General features: G+C 39.7%; 1 protein-coding gene across 1 annotated transcript in view; it reads left to right on the forward strand.

Annotated features, from left to right (window-relative positions):
- CPXM2 (carboxypeptidase X, M14 family member 2) overlaps positions 1-10559 on the forward strand; it is an 83569-nt gene extending 73010 nt beyond the window's left edge. The window contains exons 12-14 of the mRNA XM_009641076.2: positions 4249-4388; positions 4913-5012; positions 10306-10559. Coding sequence (XP_009639371.2) covers positions 4249-4388; positions 4913-5012; positions 10306-10559 — 494 coding nt within the window. The remainder of the gene's footprint in view (positions 1-4248; positions 4389-4912; positions 5013-10305) is intronic.
- Positions 10560-17172: the final 6613 nt, after the last annotated feature.

Consider the following 17172-nt stretch of genomic DNA (forward strand, 5'->3'; position numbering starts at 1 on the left):
TGGCCACTGCATTGAAGGAGCCTGTGTCACTAAGACCTGGTGACCATTTCATTTACTATTGAGGTTTCCAAAAGCGCGTGTGCAATACATAGTTTTATGGATTCGATACACTCAAGATGGTTTGTTGGGTCAAAACCAGCCCAGTCTAAACCCAAAAGCAGGGCAGAACCTGTCAGCCTTTGCCATCTCAGAGGGTGCCAACAGAAAAATGCTGCCAAACAGCAGAAGTAACCAGACTCAGAGCAGAAGCAGTGACCCCCAAACCAGCCTGGGAGCCTGGGGAGAGACTCCAGTGGCCCTCGGATAAGAAAAACATGATTTCAGCCTCCTGCTCTCTGAACTGAGTTGCAGATCAGCCCCCACTTGCATTCATTTTGGGCTGTAAAAACATGCCACAAAAAGCTGCTTCTTGCCTGCTCCCATCCTATTTTAAAAAAAAAACCAGACATGCTTACGCTTAAACTTTGCATGGGCTCCGTAGGCATTTCTGCTGCCAGAATAAATTACAGATTGCACCGTTTGCTATATGCCCAAGCCTGACACCCTGTCAAAGATCACGAAGGGGAAGCCATGTCCTGTAGCACAGACAAAGCATCAATTTCCAGGAAAGCCCAAGTAGAAGCACATTTTTAACAGCAATAGGTTCAGCTTTCTCCATGGGTGAACGCTTCAAGCAGACTCAGAGCAGGCACTCTCCTGATTCATCACAGTTCTGCTCAAAACCTGTTTTTTATAAGTACATCAGTTAGACAATGTATTCTGTGAAATTAAGAAACAAGCTGTGCATCTGCCACGGGAACAACCACAGCAGTAACGGCAAACAGAGGCGAGTGTGCAGAACGCGTTTTATTGGGGCTGGCTCTTGTTTGTAACTTGCAGGTAGCTTCCCTGCATAAACATTTCTAAATTTTGGACACAACTTTTATGGCTTTTACATTGGCCTGTGTAAAGTTAATGCTGGCCAGCCTTTAAAGGCTAGAGCCAAGAATGAACTTTTCTTTTCAAATATTTTTTCGGGAGGTTAAAAAGTGCTGGGTGTATTCGGAGGGGGGAGATTGAACTGCTGAGATCACGAGGCCAATGCCTGACAATACATTTCTGCGCAGTTCTGCAAATTCTAAACAAACCTCTGAGTGATAACTTGACTGCTTAATTATCTAATTTATGAGTTTAATTTTCCTAAGTGCTGTAAGAAACATGATTATGAATCAATCCAGAAAAGATGACGTTGGCCATGTCACTAACAGATGTCACATTAAGTTACATTAAGTAATGATGTACAATATAGATGCCAAATAGTATCTTGATTTCTTAGTAAAAATTGCATATCGGATTTGGTTCATCTGATTTGTTTTATTTTGCTTTGTGATATTTCTCTTTATACTTTACATCCTGCTCTTGTCCATTATAATAAGACTTTGAAGACTGCCTTTGAGAGAAATGCTAGAATATTGCTTTTACTTTCAATTCTTTACACCTTGGACTCCGGACTAAGCCCCAAAAGATGTGTTTTCCATTTGAGCTCAGTCTCCACCCTGCAGGATAGTTTTAGACCTCTTCACTGCATAGACAAATGGAAGAGAGTGATTTGTATTACAGATATATAAATGCATACATATATATGTATTGCAGCTGATCGTTAACCAATGGCACCTTGCGTTGAAAAGGGTTGTCCAAATATGATTCTAGATTTGGAGACAGATTTCCCCAGTTTTTTCACTCTTTACTTTCATGCCTGTATAGATGTAGTTGCAAAGCTCACTCCACTTTTTCTATTTACCTTTTAGATCGACATGTAACACTTTCTTCTCCTAACCGCCCCCCCCCCCTCCCCCACTTGCTTAATATCCGACCTGAAGTATCTGTAGCACAACTTGCAGCTCCCCAGCCTCTCGCCTGCCTGGCCTTGCAGTGATCATGCATATAAACTTCTCACTGCTCTTGCCACGGGAAAATTTATAAGGGATTTTTCTAATTCCTTTTCAGCACCAGAGAGTCCCTAGAGGAGTACATGCACCACAGATATCTTGCACAGATATCAAACACCTCCACGTGCCTTTGAAACCCAGCCGTACTATTTCCTGCACATATTTTGGACTGCCATGAATGCAATTTTACATATAACATTTCTGCACTGGATGAACCTCACAAAGGCAAAGAACAGATGAATTTTTTATTTCCAGTGTTTTCAAGGCTGGATTTGCATGTTTCAGACACTATGCAGAGGGTTGCTCTTGGCAACGTTAAGCCATTTTCTTAAATACATGTATTAAAACTGAGCAATTACTGTGTATTGCAAAACATTTCACAATAGATTAATCAGGATGCGATATAGTATGTGAGGGGAAAATAGCTGTGGCTGTTTCTCAAATGGAGGGGAAGCACATTTATGCAGAGTAGCATATGCCACTGTCTGGTATTTAGGCTTTCCCCATCAACAAAAGTGAAAAGCTTAACATCTGTATTATATAATCCTCCTGCTCTGCATCCAGAAGGCACCGAGGGCTCATTAAATACTTGACTACTGCTCTGTGGTAATTGGACTGGACTAGGGCTTTTTCTTTTAACTCTTTTCAGTCAGAAGCACGTGGTGAATGCGTTTCCTGCTAATCTTCGCCATTTAAAAGATAATGATTAATGATCATTAATAAACGTGGTTTATAATATTTTTATGAGAAGTGCAGGTGGAATAAGAAATGAAGCTCACATCATTTCTTCCTCTAGTGTTTATGTACTGCATCATGTTATCTGTGTGATTGTGGCAAACTAATAAATGGAAATTCCCAAAGGAATTGTGAGAAACAGGAGAGAAACCTAGAGAAAGGAAATGTCTGAGATCTGCATCTAAAGACAGTCTTCTTTAGTGCTCAGGACCTTTGCAAAGGTCACGGTGCTCTCTGTAACATAGAGTTAAACTGCAGCTCCTTAGAGGTCAGAGGCGCTGAGGTTCCTGGGTTTTGATTAGGCCATATTTCTAATGGAAATCCCTATTGCAGAGCAGCAGTGCAGATTTCAGGCTTCTGCAAAGCCATAATAGGGAAAAACCAGAATAAATCCTTTAATTCCTTACAAGACACCATATATAACTTAAAAGAATGATTACTACCTCAGTTTTTCTGTCTTTCTTATCATTTTTACATAGCAATTACAGAGTGCCCATTACCCTGTGTCCCAGCGTTTAGGGTTCTATAAATTTTATAGAATCAATCATAAAATTGTTTAGGTTGGAAAAGACCTTTAAGACCACCAAGCCCAACCATTCCCCTAACCCTGCCATCCCACCACTAAACCCTGTCCCTAAGCACCTTGTCTGCCCGGCTTTTAAATACCCCCAGGGATGGGGACTCGACCCTTTCCCTGGGCAGCCCCTTCCAGTGCTTGACAACACTTTGGGTGAAGAAATTTTTCCCAGTGTCCAACCTAAATCTCCCCTGGTGCAACTTGAGGCCATTTCCTCTTGTCCCATCCCCTGTTCCCTGGGAGGAGAGACCGACACCCCTCCCCGGCTCCCCCCTCCTGTCAGGCAGTTGTAGGGAGCGATAAGGACTCCCCTGAGCCCCCTTTTCTCTGGGCTGAACACCCCCAGTTCCCTCAGCCACTCCTCATATATTCAGTTAATGGCTGGGGATCCATGCCAGCCAATGTGGACAGTTTCTACCCAGGGCAACCACAAGTGAGAGCTGCTCCATGGGAATGTGTCCAGGATTAGTGAAGCTTAGTGCTCTCTGAAAGGCAAAGCACAAACTTTGGTGTAAAGAGAGACCTTTCCTAACATCTGCCTGGTGTGCCCCCGTTTTCTCCATCGATATCATAGAAGCTTTACCTGGAATGTGTTTAAATTGCTTGTTTGTTTCCCGCTAAATCTCTATTTCCTTGAAGTTTTGTGGTGGCAGAAGGACGTTGCTCTTTGCAGCAAAGGACTTGGGGATGTGGTGCTGGGCAGACGCAGTGGCCCGTGCTGTCACACTGCAGTCCTGTGTCCTCTGATACGAACATGTTGATGGGACGCTGCCTTTCGAAAGCCTTGTCTTGTTAAATGTACGGCTCTGATGTTACTCTGGTGCTTTGTTACAGGACATGTGGCATTTCTAAAAAACTTTTGCCCTGCTGGGTCTGCAGACTAAGTCAGCTAGAAAAATACCCAGTTTGTCTTTAAATAAGTTATATTACTTTGCATAAAGTAATCAGATCTGATCAATAGATGAAAAGAGGATATAAAATTGTTTCTTTTTTACCTCCTATTGACAGGCATAAATGACTTCAGTTATTTACACACAAACTGCTTTGAGCTGTCCATCTACGTCGGCTGTGACAAGTATCCCCACGAGAGCGAGCTGCCCGAAGAATGGGAAAACAACCGCGAGTCCCTGATTGTTTTTATGGAACAGGTATTTGATGGAAGAACGACTGCTGAATAACTTGATGGCTCCTTTCAGATTGAAAGGGAGTTTAAGGTTTCTCATCTTTTTCTTGCATGACTATTTACATGATTATTGGTATTTGTAATACAAACCAGTATAAGCAATACTGGCATATCACTTCAGCCAGGCTGTTTTAACTGAAGAGGACAAAATAATGAAGGCTGTTAAAATTTGACACGAGTGCAAAGCTTGCTAGAAACGACTGCCAGAACAAGACCTCCTTATGTCTGCTGCTTTATCTGTTTGTTCTATCTGTCTCTTAAATTTAATGCCTCAGGAATCCTAACAGAATTTGTAAGCTGGTTTAGGAGCAGGTAATGCCTGGGAGGCTGATACTGGATTAATAATGATATTTCAAAATTGCGTGATCCATAGAGTAGGAACAGATTACACTTAATTCACATATGAAATTAATGATTTGTTTTCTCTTCCTAATGATAGTACTGTTCATTGCTGTGCAACATATATCTGTTTGTTTATTCTCTCAATAGGTCCATCGAGGCATCAAAGGCATAGTAAAAGACGTGCATGGAAAGGGAATCCCAAATGCTGTTATTTCAGTAGAAGGTGTTAACCATGACATTCGCACAGGTAAAAAACCAAAAAAGCAAATGAACATATTTGTGGTTTAAAAACAAAATACGGAAACTCATTGCAACTTTGAACTCTTTCCTGAGAAAAGCCAGCAGGGACTGTACAGTCCAAGGAGAGTGTTGCAGAAGGAGTGGCACATGAGGAGGGAGTCACTGCTTTCCATGGTACAGCTGCGTAGGCAGGAGCAGAGCTATGGCTTTCCTCTCTGCCCCTCTTCCTCTTTCCACATTTTTTAAGTAAATAGCCTTTTACCTGCCTAAAATCAATAGCTTGAGTAAGGCTGTGTCTAAAGAACTCTTATTGCTCCTTTTCTCATGTAAAGGTACTGCAAATCTGACCCAGAATAATTACAGTGCTGAAAAACAAGGGTCAAGGTGGCAGAGACGTGTTTCTCTGGCTGTTAACAGTTACAGGACTGTGAATGTGTTGGAGATGTGATTTAGAGCCATGTCCAGAGGAGGAGCAGCTGTTGTAGGGAAGGGAGAGTTGCACAACTTGAAGATTCTCCTGCACAACATCACAGCTTTATAAAAGATTGTTTAATGGGGCTCAGTAGAGAGACTGCTTTGCACGGGTGAATTTCAGCCCAGCAAATTACTTTTCAATATGTATAATTTTAAAACAACACACAGTTGGCTATTTGCCTTGTTAGCACAGTCTTGATCTATACCCAGGTACAGATATGTATGCTCAGAGTAAACTCTAACCCTATTTAATGGCCTGGAAAGTAGTTATGGCACTAAAAAAAGAACTCTTTTAAACAGACACTAGCCAATTCCAAGATTAATAGTAATACCTGAAAATTGTTGTTGGCCCGTAGCAGGTGGGATAGTGTCCAAAGACCATTGTGTTTGTGTAGGTACTGTACCGTGGACACACAGTCATCTTAAATGGAGAAACAACAGAGGGGATATAGCAAGGAGAGGAGCTTGCGGAAAGAAATAGCAAAACAGGGTCTCAGCAGGAGTCTTTAGTGATTGCAAGTGCTGGTTGAAAGAGGGTAATGTGGTTTCTGTTGGATGTTTGTGGAAAAGTAGCATCATGGTGAATAATCAGACAAATCATATTGTTGCGTACTCTAGATTTGCTTCAATATTAGAAACAGGAACACTAATTTTATGCATTTTTTATATCCTGACTGGCATTCTGGGCCTTTCATCTGCTGCCACTTTCACGTGTTTGCTGCTGAGGTACAGCATGGCACGCTTTGACACACAAATTGATTTCAGGCTGTGGAACACCCTACAGATAAGAGACTTCCAAGTCTTTAATGTTTGCTACAGTAGATTATCTGAGCCAATAATAAATCTTGGAATTTCTAACTTAGTTTATGAGTAATTTTATTTCAGTGCTACTGTGTATCTGTTGTAAGAGAAAACATTGAATGACAGATATTTAATTAGGCAATAATTATTCTGCCTTAAATATTTCAAAATGGGACCACTGGGAAAGGATAGCAGGAATTAAAGTAATCAGTTGGTTTTCCTTGTCTTGGAAGTCTTGGCAACTTTGAAAGACTGCCGTAAACTGTTGGTTGTATTATTCTGTTAACAGAATTAAAATATTGCTCTCGTTGAGGCTGAATAAATGCAATGGGTGATAAATCTCCAGCTGTCAGTACACTGGATTGCCACATGAAAGAAAAATCAAGTTTAAAGACAGCAAACATGCATATGGAAAGGAGTCCTAGTGGCACGTGTAATAAATGTGCAAGATCCCAGAATCCACCTTGTAACACCCAGGAGATCTTGCAGCTATTTACAACTAGACTTAGAACTGAGCTCCTATAGTTCAAGGCCATCTGCACTCATTAGTAAAAATAAAAGTAGTTATTTCATTCTGTTTAATTCTTCTTTTTAATGAGACATTTAAGCTGACACTCTGTTTAGGAATCACTTTGTAGATGGGAACATAAAAGTTCTATCTTGTTGTATATTATACAGATCACGATGTATGTCTCATTAGCCTTTGAAACTAGAGAATTTATGTTGGAGCCAAAAAGCTAAAATGACATGAATAACTCCAGAGAAAGAAGGCAAATTGTCAGCAGTCTTCTTCCACTTACACCTTTTAAAATGAAAAATGTATCCATTTAAACCTCTAAGTTACCTTGATGTAAAAATAGGCCACATAGGAGAAGAATTATGGCCACTATCTCTATTCATGTAAGTTTTGCTTAAAGAAGTGAGCTAAGCTGTAAGGTATCTACTGTTTCATTGATACATTAAGGTGGTCGACTAACCTGTAGAGCCAGACAAAAGTTGTCTGTAAAAGCCCTCTAATAATATTTACTTGTTTGAGAAACTTTCTCTGCTGCTTCTTGTGGACAAAAAAAAAGTGCATGGAAAGCACTTTTTTTTTTTTACTTTGTTGGACATACAATGTATCTCATGGGAAGAGAGGGTTGCTGACACTAAGCTAACAATATTAATAGGCTAATTGAGGTCATTGATTCTGAGAGTAAGAGCTTTGTGGAAAATTATTCCATTTTCTCTTGATGCAGATGTAACTATTGATTGAATCTGAGTGATTACAAGTTTGTTATGGTTAGATGCAGACTGTGTTCTATGAGATAACCTTAGGAAAAGAGTTTATCAATGTGATGAACAAATGCACCTCTACACCTTTCCCCAAGGTGCAAAGTCGGTTTTATGGATTGCTTCCTGTAGTTGCACATTTTGGAAATCTCAGAGCAAATCCTGATGAAGAAATGTATAGTTTCCTTCTAGTGAAACACTTCTGTATTGCAGCCTGTACCAGAGTCCAAAGATGCATAGTTCTGCATGAGTTTTGCAATGAAGCATAATTAATTTAATTCCACACAATGTTTAGAGAAATTTTTATTAATATTTTGATAAGTTTCATATTATTTCAGTGATGCAACCCAACGATTTTGAAGTAGCATTTAGTAACATTTAATAACATTAATCTAAGCTAAGCATAATTCTGGTATTACGACTCCAGACTCGTTCCCAGCTGCCTGTTCAGTAGAGAACAGTTAAGTTTCAGTAGTTACATGCATTGGGTGGGCAGCGCTATGGCTAGCTTTCCTGGAGTGTCTTTTGTCGGTAACAGAGCAATTAGGATAGATTTTTATAATGTATTTAAATTAGTAAAATTTGGTACATTTAAAGTGTAAGTATGACACTTAATTGTAGCAAAGGTCTGTCTTATCAGGCTCAAAGAGTGTTCCTCTTAACGGAAGTGTTTATGGAGTCAGCTGACACATTTAATTTATAATAATACCACCTTTGTATTTTTATGCGTTGTTATTTTATCTAAGCAGACACAGTAATTCTTTTCCAGACCCAATAGGAGGAGATGGTCTGCCTCCAGCCTGCTCCCACTGGAGCCTATTTTTTTAGAATAACAGTTATTTACTATATTTGTCTGCATTTTTAATTGTGTTTCTCTTACCATCTGCTCTGAAATTTTTTACCTACTGCATTTAATCTGATTTTAAAAAAAAAACCAAACAAACAGCCTTTTAGTCTGGTATTAAATTCTGGGCAATGACAGCTGATAGGAATACTAATGTCTACTTACTTGTAAATGGAAAGGTAAAGTGCATCCTGCTAACAGTTTAATATCCAGCTTTGTAATGATTTCCTGGTGGTATGTGAATGTGTAGATTTTTTTCTGGCCTTCTGTGTGGGGTGGTAATGAAGTGCCTGTTAAATGTGTCGGAAAAATGTGGGTCAGTTTGGAAGTCCAGGAACTAAAGCCAACCTCTGAGCGGGGATGCGTTCACAGCCACACACGTGGTGATCCATAGCCTTTTGCAGGCCTGTAGTATCGCCAGAGCATTTACAGCTAAAAATGAGCCCTTTAGGGAGAAATTCAAGAAACCTGGGTGGCTTTAAGTTTTGTGTTTTGGTTAAGGTGCCAACGGACACAATAGTAAGGGAGAATTGAATAAAGAGATTCTCAGAGAGCCCTTCCTAAAAATGCCTGAGTCCCGAGAAACAGAAAATCTGGACCTGGGTCATCACACCAAGTGGGGTCAAACTGGCTGAAAGAAAAACCTGAGCAAGCTGGTATGCAAGACCTAACCTGATCAGGTGCGCTTCTTGCACGCAGTTTCACACTTGCATTCGGAGACTTCAATATCAGGGTGTAGCTGATAGTGCTGGTTTGCTAACACTTGCTGTTTGCAAACATATTCACTATTTTACCAAGCCCTAAATTAAAATGATATTTCTCTAAACAGAGGCTAGCTAATCTGATCCTTTCCAAAAGTAATATTTTTATCCAAATCATCTTTAGTTTTTGCAACACACTGCATTGCAAGCAACTCAAGACTAGTTATAGTAAGGTTGTCGGTTCTTATCAGTGTTAAAAAAACAGCCCCTCTTCATACAGGAGATGTTGCATTTCGATTTATATAGAAAACTGTGTATTTGAATATGCACTTTCATTCCACAGTGGGTTTTCCCAGGATAGAATACAAAACTAATTTTAGATATTTGTGTTTCACCTTTTTCAGTCCACAGCTAAGCATGCTTGCCAGATAAAATAATACTTAAAAAGAAGTCTAAACCCATCCTTATGTACATATGGGTAACCTGAGTTCATATATGGGAAAAAAAGAAAACAGAAAGTCCTGGTTTAAGAAGGTGTTAAAATAAGTCTTGCCTTATGCATGAGTAGTTTAGTGGATTACAGGAGCTCTCTTCACACACTTATAGGTAAGCAAGTGGTAAAGTACACTGATAAATTACAGTTTGTAGGAAAATCAGTGTAATAAAACTCAGTGTAAGATTTTATGGAAGGGGATATTTACTTAGATCTCTAAGTGAGCTGACATTATGCATTCACACGCTTTGCATACTAAATAGCACCAAAATGCGGGTGTCCAGGTGGTCTGGCCAGGATCATGAGTGTGATGTGGGTACCTCACGGGAGCTTCTCGTGATTGATTCGTTTGAATTAGTTTGGGGAAGGTCTTTTATACTCATCAGGAATCGCCAACCATTACAAGGAAACCCTTTGTCTCAGGATCTTTTTGACTTCAACGGACAGAAAACTTAGGCCAGACTGAAGCCTGCTGTTGTTTTTTCATCATTTGAAAATAAGTTTGAGGACTGTTTTCCTGTAGGGTTGGCAGGATGAGGAGGGGTACATGTGATGGGGGCAGCCTCATTGACACCCTCCTGGTGTGAAGATGCAGGGCTGCTGCCTGTGCTGTCTGTCACCTTATCCATGTGCAGGTATTTCTGTATTCTCATAAACAACAACTTCCTCAAGGAGAAAGAGCCACTGTCCTGAAAACCATCTCTTTTCCTACCAGGAGCTGATGGCGATTACTGGCGTCTTCTCAACCCAGGAGAGTATGTGGTGGGTGTGAAGGCGGAGGGCTACACCACCGCTACGAAGACCTGCGAAGTCGGCTACGACATGGGAGCTACCCAGTGTGACTTCACCATCTCCAAAACCAACCTGGCAAGAATCAAGGAGATCATGAAGAAGTTCGGGAAGCAGCCGATCAGCCTGTCCATCCAGCGGCTCAGGCAGAGGGCCCGGCAGTGGCGGCAGCGGCGATAGACCTCAGCCTGGCAGCCCGCAGCATCCACCAGCTCTGCTTCTGTCAGCCTGGCTGTAGTCGTAGTGAGAGTTACATAGCCCATCTCTTCATACATATTTCTCTGCACAAGGCCTTTCTGTTAGTGGGGCTGGATGAATAGTGGGGGTTTTCCAGTTTGGTGAAAAATCAGAAACAAAATTCAAGTTGAACCAAAATAAGCCCCAGGTTGGGGGGGAGAGGCAGGAAGAATGTGGCAAGATGTTTTGTGTTAACCTGGAATGAAATTTTTTGCTTGTTGGGTTATTTAATCCTTCATAAATCTGTTTTCTTTAAAAATAGAAAAAAGAAAAATAAGATATAAAGGAGAAGTGTTGTTTTGAATGAAAAACTGAAAAATGTTGTTTCTAAAGTACAAAACTGGTATATTTTTACAATTCAAAAAATGTTTGACAGTCTTTACATTTTATTCTCATATAGGAGGAAAGCTGAGAGGGGACAACTTCTGCCAAATATCATTAAAATTTGTGCCAAAATTTCAGTCCCCCTTTCCCTGAAAGTCGACCTTTGAACAAGCACAATAATATTTGGGGAAAAAACCTGAAGTGAATAACCCACCTTAGCTTTCCTGCTTGGGCTGTTTATATTTAAGGATGTCTTGTGATTCCAGAGTTTAATGCCAGGAGTCATTTTCTCCTCTGGCTTTTTAAGGCTGCATTTTTACTCCATGAATGAAACCTAATGAAAAGGGCATGGGGTAAGGACCACTGCAGCACTGTGGTGGGTCACCCCCTCTCCAACCTGGGAGAAAGACTTGAAACAAAGCTTTTCTCGTGGATACAGCCGGTCGTATCTTGCATATGAGAGGAGAGGTTTGGTCACTGGCATGTGCATAGTTCCCAAATCCATTGACGTCATATTTTTTCTTGATTCTGGCCTGCCTATAAGTGCCTTTTTTGCTCGTGCACACCTTGTGCCACTGTCTTCCATGACACACGCAAGGGGGTTTGTATTCCTCCCCATGGTCTGCTCATCTTGCCGCTGCAGCTGCTGCTGCTTTTCTGGCCTTACAACTCTAGAAGAGCAGGATTTGTGCTTTATTATGGGCTTTTAAGTAACAAAATTGTACTGCAGGATAGGATTGAGGTTCAGGAAAGCTGCTGATCAGATCCAGAAAGAATGAGCTAAATAAACACCGTTCAGACTATCAGCTGGTGAAAATCAGCTTTGCTCTGTTAGCTTCAGTGTTATAACCTTAATTATACCAAATGAAAGGACCAGCTGTATGATTTTAGCCAGTCAAAAGTCTGTGGCTAAATAAACATCTCTTAATGTGCTTGGTAGAAAGACTGCAGCATACACTTCCAAATACAGTTCTGTTTAAACCACTTTAATTGCTATTACAGTTTTTGCCTATTTGATATGATGCTTGGAAAAGACATTCACCAAAGTATCATTCAAAACAGAAAAAGTACAAGTAGAAAACTTACTGTAAAAACACCATGTGCCACCTGTATTAAATCTTTTTTTATTGTCAATGAATCTTGTAAACACATAAAAGGCAAAAGATGCAGAATGAATAATATAATCACGAACCCTTTAAATAGTCCTATCCTTAAATTTCTTAGACAATTCCAGCCCATCTTGTTCTGCAGATACCTTTAAATAACAGCAATGCATTTGGCAGCAGGGGTCAAGGAAAATATAAGAGTGCATACATAACTTTCTATAACTGACATTATGGAACTCCAGCACCCAGTCAGCATCATTTGAAATTAAGTAATAGAGGTAAACAAATAATCCAATCGTTACATTAGCATTTGGAATTATATTTTACTTATTTCACTCTATTTACCACTCTGTATACAATTCTGTATGCCATACATTTTTGTATAGCAAATATAACAACAGCTTGTCAAGAAGGGTATTTTTGGCAGCTGAGAAGGGATTAATGATGTCTTTGTGCAGGTAGCGATATGAAATAATTTTGGAATATAGAGTGATGACAGCAGAAAATTTGTTAGCAGCTTAATTCGGCTTGTTCATTGGCATATGTAGATTTTGTTACCACCACAACAGATCAGGGCCATGCATGATTTTTTGCGTTATGAACCAATGGATTTTCTTAGGTGGCTTCTCTCTGGAGTTCCACGAAGGCGACCCAGTCATCTTGCTGGGGGTGGTTGGCATGCACAGGAAAATGAGGAACTAATCAGCCAAATTTAAATCACTCTGATAATCAGATTAAAGGTTGAAACCACTATCTTAGTCCTGGCAGGCCAGTTCTTTCTACCTTGAAATAATGTTTCAAGCTGGTTTGAGATTTACTTCACAAACCTGGAGGTCCCTGTGCTTTGTTCTCAGGTATGACGTTATCTCAATGAGAAGTTATTTTTTATTTGATAGCAAGAAGTGGCTTTGATGGAAAATTCTTCAATGTCTATTAGCTAAAATCAGATGGACTCTGACTGCTGAAGACCTCAGTAACATCAGATGCTGAAGACAGTGGTCTTGGTGCTCTTTACTGGCCATGACTAGTGCTTATACATAGTTGGGCGCAGCAGAACTATGACTAATGCAGGTGACCTTACTCCATTTTAGTCCAGGCATTACTAAATAAATGGCCTAATAGATGTCAAGAGTACTTGTCTGTGCAATTATTTTTTGGTTGTCCAGCACCTTTACACTGGAAAATGGTCAAGTTCAAGGGAATTTTACTAGGAACTTCAGATGTGTGAATATCTCGTGCTGAGATAAGATGCTTATGCCTGCCCTGACTATGATAATACTGAACTGATATGTGCCCTATTTACTGCTATAGTTACGCACTCGGGAGTTAAAATGTTCATTTTCTTTGAAATGCATAACACTGCTATTTAACCTTTAGATAGATCCAAACCACAAACCAATAAATCTGGATACCAGTGTTTTCTATTTATCTACCTTTTCTGTGTGTTTAGAACAGGTAACATTTTCTAAATTCTGTGTTTTTAATCTCTTTTCCTTTTAGGGTTGTAGGAAAATAGGCAACCCTGCAGAAATGACAGGAAATAAAACTTGATGATGGATACTCTCCTTTTATAATAACAGATCCATTTTAACAGCTACTTACACGAGGACTTTGCTAAGCTTTGATGATCCCTGATACCAAAGAAAAAAATAAAATCCCTTCCAAGTAATAAGACACTCAGCTGCACAATCTCACCCATACAGTGAAGGTTAAGCAAATAAAAGGTTAAAACAGGACATATCCCACTCTCCTTGGTAATAATACCAGCCATCAGTCATCTGCTCCCATGAAGAGCACTGACGATCATAAAATACAGTGGGAGCTGGCTGGCTTCTCCTTGAATATCCATGTCATTCTAGCCAGCTGTTCATTTTCTATCTGTTTAATTATCAAATTTTTTATCACCCCGTATCTCAGTTTTTCTCATCCATCTTAGTAACTATACGTATGCTAACCTCTCACAGGCAGACCTCAGTATCTGCAAATCATCGGGAATGCTGAAGCCAATAAAACTGTACCTACTAAAGCTATATCCACTTACATGTGTTGGTATACATGTAGTGAATCTTGGTAATCTCTAGCCCCAATTTGATCTGCTGGCACCAGAAGACTGTTAGAACTGAGCATCCCTTTTACCAGGAGGTTGAGCAATATGTGGGTAAAACACACGGATAAAAATGAATCTAAATGAAGTTATTGACTATGCTGGTGAGGAAATGCAATTTTTTGTTGGATATTTTAAGCCTGTCACATATTTTCAGCTTCTGTCACCAACTACTTTCCCCTCTTTTATCCCTGTATAGTCATGGTTTTTTCCTCTAACTTCAGCTCATTATTTTCAGTGAATATGGGACATCTTCCCCCAGTGTGGATTTCGGCAGTTAGTGACAGAGTTATACAGCCAGATTTACTTGCCTCTTTTATCATGCCGTGGTAGGTGGCTGACCTTTTTGAGAAACACCAGAACAGAGATGAGTTAACTTAAAATAGGGTACAAGTGGTTTCACACCAACGACTTTCATTAGTTAACCTTTAAAAACTGGCATATAATATAGTGCTATGGGTCTGAAAATGCCTGAGTTTGGAGGTGAATGTGCCTCTTTACCATTTATCTTTGTAATCAGTCTCTGTATGAATTTAGTCATAATACCATAAGCCTGAGGGAGGAAGTATAAAAGCACATACAAGTCATATAAATTGTGGTGGCATCACCTCCTGCTGCAGTACACTGCTATGCCGGCACAAACACCGCAGGACAAACAGCTCCATGCACACCTACCAACTATCCAGCAGGAGCCCAAAGAAGCTCTGTTTCAGACTCACTAAGAGGATACAACTTGCCAAAAGTCTTCTTCATTTTCTACCGGGGCCGTTACATACATGGCAAGAGGGTCAGTGATTTTTACAGTTGATTTCATGGATAATTTTAGTACCACTTTCGCCTCTGCTTCTTTGTGCTATCGTAGTGGTGAGCAGTTTTCTCAGTCCTTTTCAGTCCTTAATAAATGGTTTTGAATGGTTTTTGGCTTCAGGTGATTAAATTATAGAAGTTTTACCTCTTCTGGTATTTCCTTAATTTTCCAAGTCTAAATCACATCTATACACTTAGTCTAATGTGCTTACTAGTCTTTAATATCTTTTTAAATGCCATTTAGCTTGAGATGACATTTTTATATTTCACTGTAACACTATAATATGATTTTTGAGCTGCAAAATTTATGTTCAGTGAAGCCATCACGGTGAATACAATCTTGTGCCTGGAACAGTAAGTCACTAAATAACCATTCTCTGCCATCTTCCAACAGTATAATCACCATTTTACAGCATGCATAGCAAGTTTAAGTCTAGGTAAGACTTACAAACCCACCAAGTCGACATTCAGATATGCAGGACAAGTTGTTGATGAGTTGTTGTGGTAGCTTCTCTGGCCTCTTAACCTGACAAGCTACCCAACTTTATTTTGATGGAGATTTGGACTAGTGCTTCACATGAAAATTTTAAACAGTGCTCTCATGCTCATTATCTGTTCCTTGCTCATTAGCTAGAAAAAGGACATTTTTATGCCTTTCATAAATTTCAGAGCAGCTGTATTGACTGGACAATTTTTGGAATAACATTTCAGCTCATAATTACCTGAAATTAATACACTTATCAGTAAATGCCAAGAATGGGATTTTGGAAAGCCCGTGAAAAAAGTGTAGGCAGTGAACATAAAGGGAATTTATAGCTGCATGTTTACATATTTAATCTGCCTTTTCAGTTATGTGAGTGTCTTTAATGATCTGCTATAGTGCCAGGATCAGAGAGATTGAATCTACCTTCCCCTCCCCTGTGTCTGATGGTTTAAACAGGCTGGATTAGAGAATATGCCACAGAGTTTTCTGCTCGGGCTGCTTTCCCTGACTTTCTCTACTAAATTGATCTTCATAAACCTTTCAAGCACGCACCTCTCCCCATTAGCCAGACTCCCAGAGGAAGGTCCAACCTTCATCTGTGGTCATCAGAGCATGGCTGGAGTGCCAGCATCTGGAGCTCTTGGGCTCTCAAGGTACAGCAGCACTTCTGAAAGTGGGGTTTTTTTCAGCAAAATACTACAAAGAAGCACTGCACTGCTCTGCAAATGCCTACTCTTTTAGCCTAATACTATTCTAAGAGAACATGTGGGTAATTTAGAAAGCTCTATTTTTCCTGAGCAGGACATCAATAAAGAAAAAGCTGAAGGACTGATGAAGAGCGAACGTTGAGAAAACAAAGATAAAATGATCGCTCCATAAGGAAAGCTTGGCATTTAGATTTATGAAGACTTTCTGAAGAAGATATAGATGTATTTAAAGTTGTCTTGCAACACCTATTAATATCATATGATAATAAACACTTTTCCCCAGTGGCTTCAACAATAAATCATCCTGGCCTTCACTCCATACTGAGGAATTGCAATGTCCAGTGTAGACTGGGGCTGAAAGCAGCTGAAGGATGCTGTCTCAGCGGGTAAAGCATCAAAGTGCTTTCAAGGCCAGAAAAAGATATATGGAATAGGATATATGCAGATCTGAAGAAATATGTAAATATAGAGACCCAGGTTGTAGCTTCACAAATGGCAACTTGGTAAGTACCAATATGAAATCAGGCTTATGATAAAATATACAGAATGGGCTCTTCAATGAGAATGAGATGCAAAATAAAACCAACCAACCAAAAAAAAAAAAAAACCCAAAAACTCAACCCCAATGCAAAATAACACTTTGCTTTTTCAAGCAAGATAAGCAAGCAAAAAACTTCCTCTGCTTGTTTGAAATAATATTTATGGATAGTAATACCAAATTGCAATTACAAACAGAAAACTTTCTCTTTTCCATTCTAAACCTGTATATTCTGAAACACTGATGTGGTTTAGAGAAAGTGATTAGTAGCAATTCCCACCTCTTATATGAAGCAATATCAGATATTTTAATTATTCTAGTCATTAACTCACTTAATTTGCAGAAGCTGTTTTCTAGAATTCAATACACCACTTATGTCAACAGTACAATCCTTCTTATTAACTCTGTACTATCCCAAGAGCAACAAAAAAGATCATTCAGGGTAAGCCATCATTTAAACATCTAAGAAAATTCAGCCAGCCTTAT

This window comes from Egretta garzetta, unplaced genomic scaffold (assembly GCF_000687185.1).
Source record: "Egretta garzetta isolate BGI_Z169 unplaced genomic scaffold, ASM68718v1 scaffold386, whole genome shotgun sequence".
NCBI classification, from domain to species: Eukaryota; Metazoa; Chordata; class Aves; order Pelecaniformes; family Ardeidae; genus Egretta; species Egretta garzetta.